Source organism: Enhydra lutris, unplaced genomic scaffold, assembly GCF_002288905.1.
Source record: "Enhydra lutris kenyoni isolate GAN:26980312 unplaced genomic scaffold, ASM228890v2 scaffoldscaffold37, whole genome shotgun sequence".
Classification (NCBI taxonomy): Eukaryota; Metazoa; Chordata; class Mammalia; order Carnivora; family Mustelidae; genus Enhydra; species Enhydra lutris.
In genome coordinates, this window is record NW_019154121.1 from 25,168,151 (window position 1) to 25,190,393 (window position 22,243).

The 22,243-nt window shown below is 45.4% G+C and overlaps 1 protein-coding gene across 1 annotated transcript in view; it reads left to right on the forward strand.

Annotated features, from left to right (window-relative positions):
- Positions 1–22,243, forward strand: part of LOC111154452 (contactin associated protein like 2) — a 2,043,877-nt gene that overhangs the window by 1,867,254 nt on the left and 154,380 nt on the right. The window contains exons 19-20 of the mRNA XM_022514057.1: positions 13,275–13,511; positions 21,416–21,549. Of these exons, the coding sequence (XP_022369765.1) occupies positions 13,275–13,511; positions 21,416–21,549 (371 nt within the window). The remainder of the gene's footprint in view (positions 1–13,274; positions 13,512–21,415; positions 21,550–22,243) is intronic.

The window sequence follows — 22,243 nt, forward strand, 5'->3', positions numbered from 1 at the left end:
TCTAGGCACTTCAGGTTTCTTCCTAATGGCTGAGGTAGACCATGTGTGCCACAGGCCCTTCAAACTCTCCCACATAGAATTACCTGCATCCCTACTCTTCAGCTGTGAGGCTCACGACGACAGATGTCCTCCCCAAGTGATGTCACACCATTGTAGCTGGTTGAGGACATTTTGTTCTTACTTCTGGATACTTCCTGGGCCCACCTCTAGAGAAACATGCAGTGTTCATGTCTTCAGATAATGTCCTTGTGAGGCAACAGAATGTTCCTGAGAGCATTCTGACTCTGTCCTTGTCTTAGAAGATATCTAAACCCTCACAGAGTATTTGTGTTCAAGGTACTAGTTAGAAAACGTGGCCTTCAGTTCACTGCTGCTTACTGCTTAGGAGAAGCTCCGTGGAGAGAAGACATATTTAGGAGGACAGGCTCATGGGTGTGCAATCTACACACTGCCCTGGAGAAGCGTTGCTCCCCCTGGAAGCCATAACTTCTTAAAAATATTGTTGTCTGAGCCTCATCTAGAACTTGGTGTGCTATGGTGCTCTGAGGACACAAAGAGGCCATTGAGGATGGAGTGGAGAGAGCAGCAATGGGAGGAATAGAAGGAAACAGGGAAAGGGAGCTGAGGGGTTTGGGAATGAGGAGAAGACGCCCAGATTTGGTAGGGCGTGGTCAGTCATAACAAGGACTTGGCTTTTGCTCAGAGGGAGGTGACATGATATGACATACATTATAAAATCATTCCGGCTAAATTATCCCCTCTTTCCATTGCATCACTTAGAATAAACCCAAAACTCAAAATGGGGAACAAATTTCCAAGCTATTACTCAAATGTCTGATGGAAAGAAACAGCTAGGATCCTAAATGCCAGGATCTCCCCTGGGTCATCTCCCTGGATTCCAGAAAGAGCTACGTAGAAGGCATGTGTCAGGCAAGCTCTCTCCAGTCCTCCTTCACTTGGGCATGTCCAGAAGTCATTACCATAAATTCTAATTGAATGGCTTGGTACAAAATGGATTGAAAGAATAATATTTTGGATATACTAAGTTAAATACAATATGTTATGAAAATTAGGTCAGTATTTTTTTTTTTACCTTTTTAACATGGCTACAAGAGAATTTAAAACTACAAGTGTGGCTCACACTGTATTTCTATTGGACTGTGCTGACTTAGAGCATTTCAAAGACTGGTCTTTGAACCACAACCCTTTGTCTCCCAAACCTTCATGGTACACCTACCATGGAACCACACTCCAGAATGGCTTTTTTTTTTTAAATATTTTATTAATTTGACAGAGACAGAGAGAGCACACAAGCAGGGGGAGAGGCAGAGGCAGAAGCAGACTCCCCACTGAGCAGGGAGCCTGATGCAGGACTCCATCCCAGGACTCTGAGATGATGAACCGAGCCAAAGGCAAATAATTAACCATCTGAGCCACCCAGGCACCCCAGTAATTTTTTTTTTTAAGGAAAATGCTAAATTGCTTTGTTAGATCTTTCTTCCAGGTAAAGCCTGAGTAGAAAGCATTGAAAGACAGCACAACATAGTAGGTAGTAGTAAGAATTCCCTAGATGTGTGACCACAGGAGAGCTACTAACCTTCTCTGAGTTTTCCATTCCCTTCTCTATAAAATCTCAATAACGTGTCCCTCAAGACATTGTAAAGCTAAATAACATAGATCCTAACTCTCTGTAGGTGGTAAAACCTGTTATAATTGGCACTGAGCTTTAGAAAAAGTGGGGAGGCACCCTGGACCCAGGGGATGTGATTCTGTGTAAGCAGTGATACCCCAATTCCCACATCAACTGAGGTACAGAAACCCATCATCTTCCTAACCACTCTGGAGTCCCTTCACCCTGTCCCTCTGTTATCAAAATGTCTGAATGACACTCAAACCTCAGAATAAAAACAAGTACAAAGGGAATGTCATTTGGAAAGTGTATTTTTTGATGATCAGACTGTGGTTGCCATGAGCTTTCACTAAATACGACTAAATAGAAGGGCACACCGTTCTTCGCCAAGACAGCAAGAAACAGACGGCCCAAGGTCTGAAACACCTAGTACTCACTTAAACTGTCGTGCTTATGAGGGTTTGCTTTATCTCACTGTTTATGTCTTTCTGCCTTGTGATCCCAAAACCATTATCTATTAATGCTCATCTGCCTTGGAAGTTTAATTTGTATGTCATTTCTCCCAATGGCCAAGTGCAACACTCTTTTTTTTTTTAACCTTCTGCCTGAATTCATTAAAACAGTTTGTCTTCAAAAATTTTCTTTTTTCATTGACGTGGAAAGACTCACCTGATTGGTTTCTCTAATTTTTAGGAGGCAACCGGTTAAGCTGAGTTGGTTTCTCATGCAGTTAAGTCTTCCTTCTCTCCTCCAGCAGGTCATTTCCAATTAGAATGAAATCAGGAATTGGCAGGCAGCATGCATTTGAAAACACCATCGATGGTCATCGTGATTTCTAAACCCAGAGGCACCATCAGAACAGAGTCATATCTGTAGGCATTCCACTATACTTGGGACTATTGAAAAATGAGAACTTTATGCCTTTCCCAAACTATGGAACAAAAAAGATAACAATAGAGAGGGAAACGTAACAGTTTAAAACAGTAATGTATGTGGCTCTTGAGCTCTGTTTCTGGAGGAGAATGTGACAAGGAGAAAAAGCATATGAGTAAGTCGGGACAGGGACATTCTCACTTTCTGAGCCACAGTCATCTACACCAGACCTAAGACCAAAGATTTAAATACCAGAGACTGTGTCCTCAAACTCTTTCTTTGAACAATTGGCCAAGGTGCTGGATATTACACAGAGTCTTGTAGAGAATCCTTGACCTTGAGCCGTCACAAAAATTCACCTGCTGTGAGTCCTTCCCTTGGCCTCTGTCCTGCTACCTGTGGTCGCCTTTGCAGTTCCTCATGTGTCAAAAACAGGTCATAAGCAAGCACTCGGGCAGACTGGGTCTCAGTATGTCACTGGGCAGCACATGCTTTCTGGAGAACCATTCTTTGGTGCTTTAGAAAGTGTGTGCTTGTGTGCTTGTGTGTGTGTGTGTGTGTGTGTGTGTGTACACATACATGTTTTCTGGGGGAAAATGCATGCACATTTATTTATAGGCAGGCTTGCAGAAAACACACACACGTGCACACACGTATATACATACACTCCCCATTTGGAAAACCACTTTGGGGTTGATTTTATGTGTATATAAAGAGAGAGAGAGAGAGAGAGCTGTAGAACTATATAGAAAGCCTCATGCAAGTATTTTTTATTTATTTCCTATAAGAATAAATTTGTTGCATGCAACAGTGAATAAATCTATTCTTTTCCCACATATGTGCAAAAAGAAGGGGCATGCTCCAAGAATCTACAGAGGAGGGAAGTTTTCTAATAGAGGGGAAACTATTAAAGCAAAATTTTAGTTGTCGATTTTGTAACTGAACCTTTTTCCTCCCTTGAAAATGTTTTCACTGTAGTAGAAGGAAAAGCAGACCCAGCAAATGCCCCCTCAAGGTTAATTTCCCCTGACAGATTACAAGCATAGATATAAAGATTTCAAGAGGGTCCTCATGGTGATACAGGGACCGTGTCCAGTCATTCAAGGCCATGTGTAATAGTTCAGTGAAGGAGTGTCCCAAATTCATGCTTCTACTTTTTTTTCCTTCCTCCTCTTCTCATTTTTACTTCTTTCTCCTTTTCTCCTTCTTCCACCAAAAGGCAGACAAAGTATCATAACTTTTTTTTTATGACAATCTCATTTTCAGGAACTCTGGGTAATTCATAATTCTGGGCTTATTTTTTCCAAAGTGTAGTGATAGCTAATTATTTCTTGGTTTCTTTGAGATGAGTCTTTGCTTTTTACCCCATGTTTTATCTTCTTTGAAGAAACTATCCTCAAAAAGGTATAGATGGTAATAGAAATATATTACTAGCCTGTCTTCCGTTTTCTCTCAGGGGAGTGGTTGGGGGTCCTCACTCTGAAAAAAATTTGAAGATGGCCAAACTGGTCCATAATACCACCAGTTCATTCATTAATTCAGTGAGTGTGCTTTAAAATACCTAGTAAGCTGCAGGAAATGTGCTGGACTCTGGAGACACAAAATCAATAAAACAGTGTTTGCCCTCAAGGAACTCTTGGCCTTCGTTATACTCATGTGTAAACTACCAAATGTAGTTTAAGCCTTTGGAATTACTATATTTTGAATTTATTTCACAATAGAATGAATGTTTAAGTCTAGTTCTCACAGCAACAAGTGATAACCAGTGGGGGTGGGGGGGGAGCCAGGTTGGTGATCACTGCCAAACCAGTTTTTTGTTGTTGTTGTTGTTACTCAAAATAAAAATCACTTTAATATAACGAAAGCTCATCATAAGTAATTGGACATTTTGGGGTGTTCTGGTTGTTCTTTTCAATTGACCTCTTAACTGGTAGAAAAAATGGAATTTTATCACTTAAGGAGTCAATTATGTCTTTATGCTTGTGAGTAGTGAACAATCAGTGGTTACTTGATAACTAATTTCCTTTTAAAGTTCCCAAAGAAGAAACTGGCAAACAGATGGGTTTGTGGAATTCTATGAAAACAGCTGGAACTTGCTTAAGCATGGCTGGGAGAGAGGAGAGAACATTTTCTGAAGTCCAGAAAATCTGTATGTGTCCCTTCCTGATTAGTAGGATGACCTTGGGCAAATTATTCCCCTAAGCCTCAGTTACCTTATCTGTAAAATGGGAATGATAACATCTATGTCAAAAGTGTTGCTGTTGAATGATTTATTAAATAAGATAATATATGAAAATTGCATATTATGACTGACACATCGCAGGAACTCAGGAGACGCTCATTTCCTATGGTGTAAAGTGCACTCACTAAATCAACAAACTTTCGTGAGTGCCTCTCTCGACTAGACCCTGGGACTATCACAGTGAATGAAAAGCAGCACTTGTCCTCAAGAGCCCTTATAGTCCAGAATTCTACATGGCTCATCGCATCAGCTGAGCCAGCGAGAAAATCTGGGATGTTTAGCGTTAAGTGAAGATCAAAAAAGAAGCAACTTGCTACTTATCAACAGAATGAGTAGAAACCGCCTAGTGTTTGAAAAAGGCATAAATTATGTACTTAGATAATTTTACAAATAAATAATTAAGCAAATAATGTGATTCCTAAAAGCAGCAGCTCCAGAGCAGACTGGGGAGTTAGCAGAGCAGAGGGGAAATGAGACAGAGGCCGCTGGGGGACTTTATCCACTAATGCCACTCAAGCACGTGACCAGTCTTGTCCAAGCAAGGTTCTAGCTTGCTAAGCCAATAAAAAGAAGACAAAGCAGTCAAAATGAAGACCATCTGTTAAGTTGCAAATCATTCCATTCTTTGGGTTGTATTATTCTAAAAGCATTTTATAACACTGAGTATGGGGGTTATAGCTCTTGGTACTAATCTTGCACCTTTCCTGCAAATCTGAAATGATTTCAGAGTATGTTGTTCTCTTAAAATGTTTAAAAAGAAGCGATTTGGGGCGCCTGGGTGGCTCAGTGGGTTAAGCCTCTGCCTTCGGCTCAGGTCATGGTCTCAGGGTCCTGGGATTGAGCCCCGAATTGGGCTCTCTGCTCAGTGGGGAGCCTGCTTCCTCCTCTCTCTCTGCCTATCTCTCTGCCTACTTGTGATCTCTCTCTCTCTGTCAAATAAATAAATAAAATTAAAAAAAAAAAAAAAGAAGAAGAAGAAGAAGAAGCAATTCAAGACCCTCCAGAGCCCCCGTCCTGCCTTCTAATCCCCAGCAGGTCATGGCCACACATCAGCTCACGTTTCACACCAAGTCATACCGCCCGACCTACAGCAGAAGTGCCCCGCCCCCGCTGCCCATGGCAGGAATCTGAGAAAATGTCGAAATATGCCAACAGGCTGGCCTTTCCCCTGACCGGTTAAACCCAATTTTCTGAGAGTTTGCCTTAGGTATTTTTTTTTTAAAGCACAGCCGAGGTTGCAAAGCTCTGACGTCATTTCCAGAACAGCACACGCTCCTCCATGCTGCGAGGACCTTGCCTGCCCTGCGTTTCTTGCAAATACATATTCACTGTCACCTTCTTCATGAAGAAGCCCAGACTTCCCCACACAACGAGCCGATCGTTCTCTCCTCCCGCCACCTCCTCCTCCTGACTCTGGGTCTCACACTGAGTGTGTTCTAAGGCTACGGTTCTTCTCTAGGGAAGAGTCCTCGTCGTGTTTGCTTTTGTTATCAGCACGGGCCTGGCATACCGTGAGGTTCCAAGAAATGTTTACTAAATTAAAAGCAAACAGGGTTGCGCTTGTCAGACTAAAGTTAGAGCAAAGAGCCGTGAGGGCGCTTGAGGAGGAGCTGGGGGAAGGAGGTGGCGTGACAGCTGCTGGGAGCGGGGAGAATGGCAGGGCCGGTGAGCCGGCCGGGAAGGAACTGGCAGGGCCACGAGCAAGTCACCCAGTCTGGCCAGACCACAGGCAGAGGACGCAGGGACCCGGCGATGCGGCCGAGGAGGGAGTGGGTCCGGATCACAAGGGTGACGAAGCCCACCGGGGAAGTGGAGGCCGCATTTGGCACAGCGCAGAAACATCTCGAGCATCTCGGTGCATCGTTTCCAAGTGAATTAATTTTTCTTATTTTTCCTTAAACTTTTGAGGGTGAAGTCATGAAATCTGATTTATACTACTAACCCTCCCCCCAGAAAAATGCATAGGCGCTTTTGCCCGAAGTTTCAGGAGATTTACAGATTCCCTGAAATGTATCTAGTGACCAGGCCTCTACACACACACCCGGTGATATTCCAGATTTTAAGAAAAAGGATGAAATTTACATTTAAGGATGAAATTTAGGTTTAACAGTTTCTTCTCATACCAATCCATTCAGCCAGAATGATTGTTTAAAACTGCAAATCAGGGGGCGCCTGGGTGGCTCAGTCGGTTAAGCAGCTGCCTTCGTCTCAGGTCATGATCCCCACGTCCTGGGACCGAGCCCCAAGTGGCTCTGCAGGGAATCTGCTTCTCCCTCTCCCTCTACTCTTCCCCGCCGCTCGTGCTCTCTCTTGCACGCTTTCTCTAATAAATAAGCAAAATCTTTAAAAAAAAAAAAAAGAATGTACAGAAATGACTGGTTGTTAGCCAGAGGAGGATGTACGTTCAGGGAGGATTTCTGTAACATGGGAATGATTTAAAGGCTACAGCAATTAAATAACCTGCTGGACCCGGGCCACAGAGCTGGTTGGTGGCAAAGCCAGGACTAAACCCGTCTTTATATTCCTGCCCTCCACTTACACACATTTCCTCCCTGACTCCGTGTGTCACACGGAACTTACTGGGACGGAGTCCTTCCCTCACTTACTCTTTCTAGAGTGTTCTCACCTGTTGACCACCATTTTTTTTTCCAGTAATGCTTATTAACACAATTTCAGGAGCATGACCCAGGAAATTCTGGATGCAAACTATCTTCCCACTTGGGACTCAAGCAAAGTTGTTCAGTGCTGTTGGCTCTTAAACTCCCAAGCAAGGAGGCCCCCTGGCCCCTACACGGTCAAGTCCTAGGTCCCGTAGCTTCTTCATGTGTTTCAAGTCACATGCTCTACACTTGTAGCTCATGGTCGGCACATGCCACTCGGGCTTCAGAGATTTTTCTCCGGGATTTTCTCACCCTGGTGCAGATTCAGACACTTGAAGCTTATCGTGTAGAAACTGACCTGCAAGTAACCTGGCCTTTAGAGAGAATGTGGGGAAAGTGGTTACAAAAGATACGTATCCGCCTGGGGAAACAGTGCGAGTTAAGGTGAACATTAACTCATCCAGGCCCAATGTTGTTAGTCCACAACGATCAGAGTCCATGGAAGAAAACATGAAACAAACAGAATAAAAAATTCAAGAGGGAAATTCGAAGCAGCACACTTGGGGAGAAAAAGCAGATTTTGCCAGTGGAAGGCCAGGAGAGAAACTAGTTGTATTTCAGGAAAGCAGGGCCTTGGGAGTACAAGAGGAAACGAGTTAAAGGAGAGCTGGGCCTTGCAGATTACCCCGGAAGGAGCCGGGCCTAATGCAGAATCAGGATATATGCCAAAGGGGTTGGCCAAGGGGTCGAGGAGCAGAGCGTCACGACATTTGTTTAACTCTTTTGCTAGATGATTCATTAAAACGCAGCCCGTGAGAATGGCCATTCTGGACAATGGAAGTCAGCCGTGGAAAAGCTTGAGTGGCCCTGAGGCTGGGACCCTGGTCTGTGTTTCCTTGTAGTACAGTGCCTGCTCCCCAGGAGTTCTGCCTGGGTTTTATAGAACTTCTCATAAAGGACAGAGCTTTCAGGGTCCAGGGTCCTGGGACAAGATAGAAGAGAGCTGTGGAAGGCAGGAAGGAATCAGCAAATACTGAAGTGTTTCTTTACAGCGGAAGAGAAAAGGCAAGTAGCCTTTAGTATGGACTGAATGTGTCTGTCCCCCCAGATTCCTGTGCGGAAGCTGTAACCCCCAATGGGACAGTATTTAGACATGGGGCTTTTGGAGGTACCTCGGTTTAGATGAGGTCATGACGGCGGGACTCCCATGAGGAGATCAGGGCCCTTCTAAGGAGAGGAAGAGACCAGAGATCTAGTTCTCTCTCTCTCCCTCCCTCCCTCTCTCTTGCTCGCTCTCTCTCTGCTGTGGGAGCACAGAGCAAGAGCACGTCTGACTGCAGGCCAGCAGGAGAGCCCACACCAGAAAAAGAATCAGCCAAGACGTCCATGTTAGACTTAGAGACTCCAGAACAGCGAAATAGACTCCCGTTGTTTGAGCCGCCCACTTGTGGGCGATAGATGTGGTTTGCTCGAAGGACTGGTCAGTGACCTAGTGAGCTCACGCGCTGGAGGCAGTTCACACCGGCTGGGAGATCACCCGTGAACCTGTCCTCTCAACTCCGTATTAGTGATGTGTTGGCAGCTTGAATTCAGCCGTGGTAGGAGCATTTACACGAGGGGAATAGGGAACACTCTTTGCTTACTTAAGATTCTTAGGAGAATCAGCTACTCCAGATTCCCGGGCATGCCATGGCATCAGCTAGATGAAAGACTTGTGGGAGCGGAGTTTCCTGGAATTCTCACGTTCGGAATCAACCTTAATTTCTCTTGTTGCTGTTTCTGTTTTAATGACTAGTACACAATGGCATTCTTCAGTTCTCTTTCGCGACCCGTCCAGAATTACTGTTCAGCTTTTGTGGACTCTCGTGGCAAACTACCCATCACTTAAAGCGTTGTTTCGATTGGGAAATACTTCCAAGTTTGCAAGTTACTGACTTTAAACTTTTGGAAAAGAGCCCATTTGTGGGCGAGGGGCTTTCAGTTCTGGGTCCTTGTGGGGAAGTGAGAGAATGAAAAGACTCAGGATGATTTTTAAAATACAGGTTGCAAGATATAGCCTAAGCAAAAAAGGCAAAAAGAAATGGAATTATTGAGCGTGAGGAAGAAAAGATGAGGGGCAATTTAGTAACGGGGTGAGTACCAGCTGCTTGCCTTTCCACGTTAAATATCGGGGATTTGGTCAGACAAGGAGAAGAATATCTTTGTGGTAATATTCTGGGATGGGCAGTTTGTGGATTTTATTTCAAATATTTGCAGACTTCTTTTCATCAATCGGGGTCCATTTCGAGAATCAAGAAATGATTACATGGTTGCTTGCCTGCCTCAAGGTTCCTGTCAAACTTAGAATCCTGAACCTACAGATTTCGGACTGTAGCTCGGAATTTCGGGAAACATGATCTAATTCCACAGATCTCTTTTGTAATACATCTTAGAATAATGAAATTCCAAATTTATCATTTTTTTTTCTATCCAAAAAAATGAATATCCTAAAACTTAAGCTATCTCGTCTTAGTATAAAACCGTACATTAAGCATTGTACATCAGTAATTTTTGATCATCCAATGAGGGAAAGGACGTTGTTTGGAGCGTGTTAAATTAGTGTTATTTTAGTTTTTCCTTCAGGAGGGATGGGAGTGTTCCTTTCCTAAGTGATATTCCACACCCTGATTTGGCATTTCCTTAAAACCGTCTGAAGCAGTGAAATGACGGCTATAAATCTGCCACTTGGAAACTGAGATGGTTCACAGCACTCCCAGGCCCTGGTTTAACAGTTGGTTTATGACGTGGTTGCAGAATAACACTGTTAAGCGTGATATTTTCCTTCCTCCAAAACCGACATGAATCCATAAAGCTTTTTAACGATGACTCTGAAATACACCACAAGTATTGTCTGTGGCATATTTTTCAGTTTATCTAAAATCCTTTGCTTTCTGAATTTCTCTTCATGATCTGCCCTGGAAGGACGGTCGCCCCTGGGGCTGAACGAGGCGTCCTGTCTCAGCCTGACAGGCCCGCTCAGCTCCCTGCCCCGCCAGCGGCGCTCCCCTGCCCTGGCGTTGGCTCCCGGGGTCTCGGTCTCCTGTGGGCATGAGCATCCTCTGGGGATTCGGTTACACGTGCTGGTTCTTGAGACCCTCTGAGTCAGACCCTCGGAGCCAAATTCTGGAGCTAGGCCTGGGGACCAGCATTCTGACAGAGAAGTGTCATTGGGGACTCGGCTGGGCCCACGATCTGGAAGGGCAGTGACTGGGGAGAGTCTGGCTCAGGGAAGCCCAGGTTCCGGCTGGTGATACGGGCATCTGTAGCTCGGTGCCCAGCACCTGCAGCTTTCCCTGCTTCCTCGACCTCTGCAGCCCAGAACCCCTCCCTACACGCAGGAGCTTCGTGCCTCGATCTTGAGTTTCAAGTGCCCTATTCGTGTATCTTGTCCTCTACCTTGTCCCTTTCTGTCTGCCTGTGGCTTGTGTGTACTCTGGCCTTGATCTCATGCCTTCCCTCCAGGCACCAGGTCCACCTCTTCTCCCCTGCATGGCCCAAAGAGCTTCTCAGATAGTGACCCCCTCATCCTCTGGGAGAACCTCTCTGTGGCAAAGGGAAGCCTTTGGGGTGTCTGCGGCAGGTGACCGGCCCTGTCTGCTCTCTTTGATTGCCCCCCGCGCAACCCCCACCATCCGTCACAGCAGCTCAGAGAACGTCACAGAATATGTCCGTCTGTCCCACCAGGCTCTGAGCTGCTAAGGGCAGGGCTCACCTCTTTTTAGTTACTGTTTCCCCGACGCCCAGCCTCAAGTGTAGTGGGACACTTGAGAGTCTTGCCTAGACAACTGATGTTGTAAGAAGAGTACGTGACTCTCACCCAAGGCTTCATGCCTCTGGTCGCACTGTCCCCGCTCCAAGTGTGGTCACGTGCTTCTCCCTCAACTCCCAAGCTGGTCTCCCCTTCCGCCTTTACAAAGCTACTGCCTCTGGCTGTTTGGATCCCATGTTCCATGCCTTTTCCCCCCAGACTTCCTTGGCCGGTGCCCCTCACGTTCCAGAGCCCCTGTATTAAGTGGCCCTGCGCCCACCACAGTGCTTCCGGTGATGCCTGGTGGTCTGGATGCCCTAGTTTAAGGGCTTCCTGGGAGCAGCGATGGTAACCTCGGGGCCCAGCGGAGTGCCTGGCGTCCCAAGGGGACTCGGCAGGTGTCTGCTGAAAGCCTGGGAAAGCCAACTCAGGACCTTCCAGGCAGTGAGATGGGGGTTCTTATCACATGACCTGCTGTGTAAGCCTCCATGACACTCACCAGAAGGATTTCAGATTGTGGATGTGTCCCCTCCCATGCCCACGGCTGGACAGGACAACCTCAAGGTGGCAGCGACCGTATTATATGCGTCTGACATCCCAGTGAGTCGGTCAGTGACTCGTGTGGGTTGCGTATTCAATCCTGGGCTTCCCATCAGGGGCACCGTCAGCGTTTGAGCAAGACAGTTCTGAATTCTGTAAGACTCACATACCGCAGGCTGGTGTTAACAGGTTAACAGGCTGGTTAGCGGGTTAACACAGCCCAGATCCACCCACGGTGCCTGACTCCCTGATTCACGACGCCGTGCCCACCCTGGTGGGTTCTACGGGCAGTGAAGTTTGAGAACTCCTTCCAGAAGAGCACCAAAGAGGGCAGGGGAACCGTAACTGGGAGACCAAACAAAGCTTGTTAGGAACCTCAGCCTTTCGTCCTGACGTAGGAAATGATTTTGGAACTCTGAAGAGCATGCAATGGGAGAATCAGTGGAGGAGCCTGTTAGCGGGGCGCCTGGGGGACTCAGTCAGTTGGACGGCTGCCTTTGGCTCAGGTCATGATCCTGGGGTCCTGGGGTGGAGCCCCGAATTGGGCTCCCTGCTTGGCAGAGTCTGCTTCTCCCTCTGCCCCTCCACCCACTAATGTGCTCGCTAGTTCTCTCTCTCAAAAATAAATAAATAAAATCTTTGAAAAAAAGGGGGGGCAGGTGTCTAGGTGGCTCAGTCATTAAGCGTCTGCCTACAGCTCAGGTCATGATCCCAAGGTCCTAGGATTGAGCCCCGAATTGGGCTCCCTGCTCAGCAGGGAGCCTGCTTCTCCCTCCACCCCTCCCCCCACTCATGTATGCACATGCATGTTCTCTCTCTCTCTCCTCTCTCAAAAATAAATTCTTCAAAATAAAAAGGAATCAATTAGCAATGATTAGGCCATTGACAGAGACCAATGAAGGGTTAGTGACTGTTCTTCTGATTTAATAATAATAATAATAATAGATACAATTTACTTTGTGTTGATCATTTCACATTATCTTTTATTGTCTCCCGTTCACCTATAAAATACTGAGGCCCAAAGCAGTTGGTTAAGTAACTTCCCATAAAGCCACACAGTAATTAATTAATGGTCATATTTGAGCCCAGTTGTCTCAAACTTCACGTCTTACGATTTTAAGCTTCCTGGTACCTCCTCAGGGGCTGGTCGAGGGCTCTCCTGTCTCCTGTGCAAACATCCAGAACAACTCCAGTCTCAAAGAGGAAGCCCGTAAGCTCCTTAAATTGTTGTTCGTGTTAAACCACTGCCTTTTCAGGGTGCTTCTTCAACCTAAATCAGTTATTTGGCCTAAGCCCTATACATGAAAATTCTTTCTGGTATGATTTCAGTTTCTTAATTTTTATTAATATATATATATATATATCTTTTTTAAATTTACAGATCTGCGTGCTCTATTACATGCTACTTCTTTTGGGGGGGGGGGGTGAGGGGGATAGTTGATCCACGTTGATGAAATCAGGCCCATCTCTATGGACAGTAGCCCCATCCGATCCCGTCCTGGAGGCAGGGCCTGCCTTCCGTGAACAACGAGCTTGAAGTGTTGTCAGTATCGGCGTCCAGTTCCCCTCATTTGTCAATCTCCACCCATTTTGTTTCAACAGATGTTGGCGCATTTTTTGAAGAGGGGATGTGGCTACGGTATAACTTCCAGACATCGGGGGTCAGCAGCAAAGAATCGGGCGTCAGGTCAGACAGCTCCCCTGATCAGCAGAGTGCCCCTGCCGACCTGGCACATGAGGGGATCCGCTTCAGCTTCAGTACCTCCAAGGCACCCTGCATTCTCCTCTACGTGAGCTCCTTCACGACAGACTTCCTGGCAGTGCTCATCAAACCCGCCGGTAAGGACAAGCATGCCTAGCCTCTGCTAATATTTAATGTTGGGTGAACGGAATGTTCTAGAAAGTCTGGGTTGCTCTGGTCTTGTCCTTTATTCTCTGTAGGACGCTGAGGGAGTCATCCAATGTCTTTGAACCTCATTTCCCTATGTGAGAGCCAGGGAGGCATCTTGTCAGTGTCACAGTAGTGATGTCGCTAAGGCATGTCAGGTTCGTTATGGGAAGCATATTACATGAATATGAGGTTGTTTCATATGTATAATGATGATTTTTTGTTCCTCTCAAATGAAGACATGCACTGCTGTACTAAATAGAGATGAGCTCTGAAGTAGTAAAATTAATTTAATATAAATCAATGAGGTATCCTGATGTATGATAATGTATCAGTAGGTTCCTTCAGAACATATGTAGCTTTCCATAGAAATGGAAAACCAGAGATGTTTTCATTCCTAAACCCTCTCAGAATGTTACACGCATAAAATACATCCCTGGCGTAAGGCTGGGTTAAAGCAGAAGTATATTTACCACCTTGATTTGCAAATATGCATGGAGCCCAAGAGGGTCAGAGTGAGACTAAAACTGGCATCTTGTGAGAATAGCCAAATGCACTCATGACCTTTCAGAGAAGGCTGAGCAGTTCTGGAACACAGGAGCGTGCCCAACACTGAGGGGCCATTCCTCTCAGAAAACCTGAATCCTGAGACACTTAAAAGTTCTTGGGGTGCCTGGGTGGCTCGGTTGGTTAAGCCTCTGCCTTCGGCTCAGGTCATGATCCCAGAGTTCTGGGATCAAGCCTCGAGTCGGGCTCTCTGCTCAGCAGGGAGCCTGCTTCCCCCTCTCTCTCTGCCTGCCTCTCTGCCTACTTGTGTTCTGTCTGTCAAATAAATAAATAAAATCTTTAAAAAGAGAAAAGTTCTAAGAAGATCACTTTTTCCCAAACAAGAATATTGTGAGTTGATCAGGGAGTGAATCTCTCTCATTCATTTCCCAGAGCAATGACATGGGCTGAGGATGTGGAGACGCTTGTCTCATTGCCCACACCTCCTGGCTCTGCACGGAGTATTCCAAAGTCTTAGCTTCGTAAAGATCAGAATTCTCTTCTGCGGGAGCAAAAATTATTATTACAGATCCAGGCCAGCTTGAGTTTGAAAACATAGTAAATTCTTCAGTTTCTCTGGTCAATTCATTGTTGGTTAAAAAGATTGGGGGCAGAGGGGATATTTCCTAAGATTTTCCTTTTCAGAAATTATTCCTAACGAAATAAGCCAAAAACCAGACAAAGAGGCAGCATCAGAATGTTCCTCTTAGTGTTATTTATAAAAATAAGCATTAGGAAGGACCTACAAAAGTTCAACTATAGTAAAATGGTTAGTTAAAGAGGGAGTCACCATTTTAAGGAATATTATGTATTCATTAAGAATAATACTTAATGTGGAGCAGTGGAGAAAAATGTATGGAGGAAAAAAAAACTATGTACTATAATGTTAAACCAAAAAAAAAAAGAAGAAGAAGAAGAAAAAGAAAGAAAAAAGGCAAGACAGAGCCTTGACTATACAGTATCGGCTTAGATCTGTGAAAAATAAAGATGGAAAACAGAAAGCGATAATATGAGCACAAAGTAGTTCTTTATGGTGGATTTGCTTCTCCTGAATAATATTCTTTGATAAATATCAAATGCTCACAATGAGCAGGCATTGCTGTTGTAATCAGAAAAGATACTCCTACTCCTTAAGTCACTGCCGCATCAAACCCAGTCCCCGACTGCAGCGGGAACTCACCTTCCCATAAGCTACCCTCGTCCCCATGAGCACTCATGCTGGTGTCTCGGGGCGTTCACCGCATGCAAGGGTTTTGAATAATCAATTCATATTGGTGCTATCATTTAATGGTGCCCGAAGGTGGGCTGTGTTGCACACGCATGAATTCCTACAAGCCACACAGCCACGAGGTAGATATCATTCTTTATTCCCTGTCAACAGATGATAAAACTGGGGAGTATGGAGAGGCTGAGTGACTTGCACACTGAGCTGGTGAAGGCAAAACCAGGATTCCTAAGCTCAGGCGTCTGATTCCAGGCCCCGAGACCTCCTCTGCTCTCTCCATATGGCAGAGATCTCTAGCACACCCCCAGCGCGTTTGGAAAGCAGGACCAGTCGGTTTCTTGAACTTTGCAAGGCTGTCTTCAAACTGCTGATGAAAATGTGGTTTTGTTCACACTTCAAAGACTGCATTTTTTTTTTATTAATTAGCATTTAAAGTTAGAAAAATGTGAAGAATTGGTTCAGGAAAAAAATATCAATAAGTTCTATGCCAAAATGTCAGGAAAAAAATTAAAAACCAGAAAGTCTTCACTAAATGTCCCGGCATCCCTCATACTTAACATATTGAAAGTCGTAGCACCGTCACGGTTCCCCCAAGATGGGCCCCTCCCCAGACCTCAGCTTCTGCCAGGGCTCCCCCCTGCAGACCCCCAATTCCCAAGTGTGCTGTCATTCACAAATGCGCCGTCCTTCCCCTTTGGGGGGCCACCCAGGCAAACAAGGACTGCAGAGTCTAGTCACACTGTGTCCCTCAGGGGGATCTCTCTCTTTCCTTCCCCACTGCTGGTCTCCTCACGAACGTCTTCCAGCTTCGCTCCTGCCGTGGCACATACAGGTTATTACATGTGAAATGGCACTTGAGTAAATGGACGAGGCCATTTGCATTCAGGAGGCCACCAACCTGGTGACTCCAGCAACCCAGCCCACTGAGGGTCTGCCGAGGTCTGAGGGGCGCCCAGCTCCTAGAAGAGCATTAGTCCCTTCGTGGAAGAGCAGTGCGCCTCACACCCATCCCTCTCCCTTCTTCTGGTCCCTCCCTGCTCGCTCTTACGCACCACGGCCTCCCCTCAGCCGCGTCCCTCATCACGCCTCCAGTAGGGCTCTCCTCCTCCCAGGAAGGGCAGAAGAAATCCCAAATCCCACATCCTGCCTGTGGCTCCGGAGTGAGGTCTCCCAAGGGGACAGCTCCGAGTGTAGAACCAGAAAGTCTGGGTTTGAATCTGCTTCTGCCTTGTGCAGGGTGTGCGACCGTGACCGTGGGCAGTTAGCCCTTCCGTGCCCAGGGCTCCCTCGTGTGAAATATTGTGAAAATGGCACGAGTCAGTAAGGGGGAAACAGGACCCTGTCCCCATGCGGTCTGCCATCCAGGGACGTGTCGCAGACACTGCGTAAGCGTCAGCCGTTACTACCAGCCCCGGCCCACAGATTTAATCCACATCCTGCCACGTATTCAGTGCCACCCAGCCCTGCTCCTCCTCATTCTTCTCCAAGCTCACGTGACACCCCGCCCCTGCCCCCCGCCGTGCTCTTGTACCTGGAGGAGCTGCATCTGCCTCTGGGCGCTAACACCTGCCTTTCATTCCAGAGCCAGACCGATCTCCCCTCCTTTCAGTGACTTCTCCTTACTTTAGACTCCCATTCTGCTTACTTTCCATGGCATTTACTGTACTGTTGTCTGTCCTTGTTACAAATACTCGCTGTCTTCCCAGCGAGATGGGAAGCCCCAGCACTACATTTCCTGCCTACGATAGGTGCCCCGTAAGTGTTTGCTGCTGATAATGATGATGGCCAGGAGGGAATAAATCTGTTCAGCCCATTATTTGCTGTAGCCAATAAAAGAGCCGTCCCTTATAACCGCTTTAATTCACTTGGGAGATGAACGTGAGATGCAGGAAGTGAAGTATTTTTCCATTTTAATAATATTTTATATTAATGGAAAATATTAATATTCTCCCACCGCCATTTAGTGGTTCTCTGGTACTATTATTTGAAAGGAATAAATATATCATTTAAATTTTATTATTCAAGAAAATTGCCATTACTGTTTATGGAGATCCACTAGATATAAATTTAACGTTCCAACTCGTCTGTTTTCTCAAAGCAAATCATTGCAGTTGCCATTAAGTGAGGCAGTTACAGAAATTTTAAATCATATTTACAAAGAAAGAAAGCCAGAAAAGAGAAAAAATAATGAAAACAGCTTAATACTGATTTTAATGAGCTGGGAAACATAATGGGACCACTGACAAAGAAAATAGGGCAGAAAATGTCTGGTTTTTTGCTTGATTACTATTTCCTCCGACCTCTAGTCCTCAAAGGTGGGGCCTGGTCTTTCTTCTCTTTGTATCCCCAGGGACAGAGACAAGGGTTTGGAGATGGACCTGGGTCTTAGAGGGGGACTCTGCACTAATGCCAGCCAGAAAGCCTACGTTCAGGCCTTGAAAAATTGGATTCAACAGTGCTTTTCATGAGCATTGAATAAATATCTTCTGAAGAAATGAGTAAATAAATGATGAATGAATACAGCTGTATATTAAAGTGATTATATGCAGTCCAAGCACAAGAAGGAGGGGATAAAAACTCAAGACAGTCAACTTGTTCTTCTGCACATAGCTACACAACCGTTTAATCACCTCCTGTTCAGTCCCAAACAATAGATTGTTTTTAATGCTATTAGGGTAAAGGGAAAAAATAAGGTAAAATACCAAGGAGTGGGGAAAGAGGCAGCTCAGAAAAGGGGAGCAGGGTATTCAAAGGTCCTGGGGTAGAAAGAAGAATTGTATTTTCTAGGGTGTAACATAAGTCCAAGGTAGCTTGAATGTAAAAAGCGAGAGAGTAAATGGCATCATTTAAAATAACATAACAGGCAGAACTCACATCAGACAAGGCACCATACATTACATTAAGAATGTATGTCTTGGGGTGCCTGGGTGGCTCAGTGGGTTAAGCCTCTGCCTTCGGCTCAGGTCATGATCTCAGGGTCCTGGGATCGAGCCCCACATCGGGCTCTCTGCTCAGCAGGGAGCCTGCTTCCCTTCCTCTCTCTGCCTGCCTCTCTGTCTACTTGTAATCTCTGTCTGTCAAATAAGTAATAAATTTTAAAAAAAAAAAAAGAATGTATGTCTTCATCATATGAGCAACTAGAAGGCTTTGAAGAGTTTTTAGTGACCCAGTGGCATCACCAATTATGCATTTTGAAAAAATCTCTCTGCAAGAAAAAAAGCACAGAAGCAGGGAGACCGTCACTCATTCATTCAGTAGACATGTTTATTCAGCAACTACTAAGTATCAGGCATTATTCTAGGAACTGGAAATAAAGTACAGAGAATATAAACAAAATTTATTACTCTCATGGGGAAAAAATAAGGCAGAAAAGGGAGGACCTGGCCAAGGGAAAAGAGTGGGTAAATTCTTCTTTTAATGAGGAAGTCACAGAAATAATCACTGAGAAGATATTTAAGCAAAGATCTAAAGCGGGTAAGGAGTCCATCATGCAGAATACTGGGGACTGAGCATCCTAGACAGAAGAGCCAGCCAGTGCAAAGGTCCTGAGGCAGGAACATGCTGGCTTCTGGGGAAACAACAAGGAGGCTAAAGAAGACTGATGAGGAGTTAGCAAGGAAGAGAATAAGAGATTATGCCAGAGATAATAGGGCAAGCTCATATAGGGCCTGGTGAGCTATTAGGCAAACTATGATTTTTACTCTGGTTAAGATAGGAAGCCATGGAGTGTTCTGAGCAGAGGATCACTCTGCCCTCTGAGAAGGGTGTGGATATGTGGGGGCAGAGGCTGGATTGGGGTAGGGAGGTGGCAGAAGCAAAGAGGTTTGTTAGTATGGCGGTGAGTCCAGTAATCCAGGTAAATGATGGTGGTGGCTAGGTCCGGGGGTAGAAATGGAGGGGATGAAAAGACATGTGTCAGGGTATATTTGAAAGAGCCAAGGAGAGCTGCTGACAGATCGTATGTCTAATGTAGGAGGAAGAGGGGAGGCAAGGCTTTTGCCAGGAATAGCCTGAAGGTTGAAGCAGCTATTAACTGAAATGTGGAAAATTGAGATGGAATACTTTTTGGGGGAAAGGTCAAGAGTTTGTGTTTTGCATATGATGTGTTTAAAGTGCCGGTAAGACCTCTCCTTTAATGGGATTGGTAGTGAAGACGAGCAGAGAAAGAAGGGATTCAGCTAACGATGAAATGAGGCCAAGAGGAGTCATTGTTAAGGAGAAACAGATTCGGATCAGGTGGTCCAGGCAAAGAGGACACAGGCGAGGCTCAGGTGGTGGCAGTCCAGTCCCTGAAACCATGTGGTCAGCACCAAGGCTCCAAGACAAGCCAGCTCTGGCTGGAGCTGCATCCGCCAGGAGGAGGGCTCCCCTAGGGTCCACCCAGGGCACCCCCGTGCCAAGGGATGCCTGTGCTTCGATGGAGATGAAGGAGAGTATGTGAGTTCAGACACACCCAGGAGGTGAAAATCAGCAGCGCTTGACCAAAAGCTATAAGTAAACAAATCTAGGATGAAAAACTAAGGTAAAACTCAGAAACAGGGAAGGTTTGTCAAATTTGCTCAGAAAGCAAAATTAGGAAATACTGTTAAATTTTTGTTGATCTAATGTACACTGCTTTCAATTCCAGGGACACGGTAGAATATTTATAGAACATTTAAACCACCCGTGTAATGCTACAGTGCCTCACTAAGGGAGGGCAGTATTTAGAAACTGTTGCATTTATTTGTGTATATATGGATACATATGGACATGATCAGTTTCTGGGAAAAGACGCTGCCATATATGTAGCCAAGTTACCTCTCCATGGTGGAATTTCCGGTGACTTTCTTTTCTTTCTTTCTTTTTCTTCTGTTTACTTTCGAAGTTTTAATTATCATGTTTTATTTCACGACTTAAAAATCAGGATATCCGGGGCTCCTGGGTGGCTCAGTGGGTTAAGCCTCTGCCTTCAGCTCAGGTCATGGCCTCGGGGTCCTGGGATCGAGTCACGCATCGTGGGGGGGGGATCTCTGCTCAGCGGGAGCCTGCTCGCCGCCCCACCCCCCACCGCCCGCCGCCTGCCTTTCTGCCTACTCGTGCTCTCTCTGTCTGTGTCAAATAAATAAATAAATAAATCTTTAAAAAAAAAAAAAACAGGATATCCATTTTGTCCCTCAAGACAGAAAATGAAAGAGGCAACAAAAACCCTGTGAGATGATTTAGTGGGTCAAACTCTTGCTAGGTTGCTGGCTTCGTCTTTAAGCTATGGGATGTCGAAACTATTAATATGAAGATTGTAATCTGAGTTAAAATGAGATAAAAAATTGATGTCTTTAAAAATCATAAATAAGAAATACAAGTTATGTTTGCTGTGCAGATTAATTAACAACAGGATCTAGAATATTATATCAGGCTTTCTGAATATTTTCTGTCGTTACTGGGGAGAAGCAAGATGGAGAGGAAAAACAATAATTTGTTGAGGCCAAGTCAGCTGGAGCGGAGGGGCAGTGAGGACTCAAGGGCCCAGGAAGCCCATCTTTCCTTTGATTTGCATTCGGACTGATGCAATCTCTAGCCTAGAATAAAATTTGTCGCTTCATTTTCTTGGTCTCAGTGAAGCCCACCCCAAATCCCATGTATTTATCTTTTGTAAATTATGTTTATTTTTAATATTGTATGCTCATGATTCTTTTATATGCCGAATGTCACACTTTGCTGATGGCGTGAGACCATCCCTGCATCCAGCATTTATTTTTTATTTCCTATGGTATTTTGTCAGTCTGCCGGCGTCTCCACAGTCCTATATTGTATGTGTTCTCCTCCTCCTTCCCAGGCACAGTCCCAGCTTGGATCATTTGCCACTTCAGCTTGGAGATGATGGTCATGGGTAGCTCACTGTTGGTAGACTGTAAACCCCTGTGGGCCCAGAGCTCTTAACCCTTCTGGTTCAGCATGCCATTGAATTAGCGAGCCAGAATTCAGAGCAGCCAGGGTATTAGCGGACAACAAGGGGGGCAAGCCTGAGCATCAAGGGGGCAAGCCTGACCATCCAGTGAAACCTGGAGCAAAGAAATGACAAGAATTTCTTTTCTTTTCCTTCTATAGGAAGCTTACAGATTCGGTACAACCTGGGCGGCACCAGGGAGCCCTACAACATTGATGTAGATCATAGGAACATGGCCAATGGACAACCCCACAGCGTTAACATCACCCGGCACGAGAGGACCATATTTCTCAAGGTATACGTACTGTACGCTCACCGAGTGTATGTGATACTGTATTACAATCTCTACCCTCTCTTGTACTTGGGCGCTGGCTTTGTTTTGGGGACTTAAGTGTAAGATGCCTATTACACTTTCTCCTACAAAGTCCTAACCAGGGAAGTAGAACCATGTATGGATACTAAAGGAAAGACAATGACGGAGTTAACAGTGAGGACATTTCTCAGGGAGAGGGTGGGATGTTTGCTGTGTATATTCCTTGCACCTCGCTGCTTTTAGACTCACACATCTATCAGCCTCCTGTTTTTATCCATCACACCATCTTTTTTCTCCATGCTCTCAGATGCCTGAAGCTTACCATGTTTCCCAGCAAAGGTTATTTTGGTTTATCTGACCTACTTTCACTACTCCAACACAATATGAATAACTATTTTTTTTTTCTCTGTGGATGCTTTGCCCGAAAAATTCTCAAAACACAGACCTTCCCCAGAATCTCAGACTCCGGTTGTAGGCTTTCAGCACACAAAGGGATGGTTTTATTACGACAGTCCAGTTTTATTTCAGGTTCATTGATTGTCCCTACCCCCACCACCGATTTTCACAATGAAGAAACCAGCCTGGGAGGCACCATGAATAAAACATAGCATGAGGAAGTCTCCCTGGGAACGAAGCCAAAAGATCAAGGATGGGAACTGTCACTGCATTCTCTAGA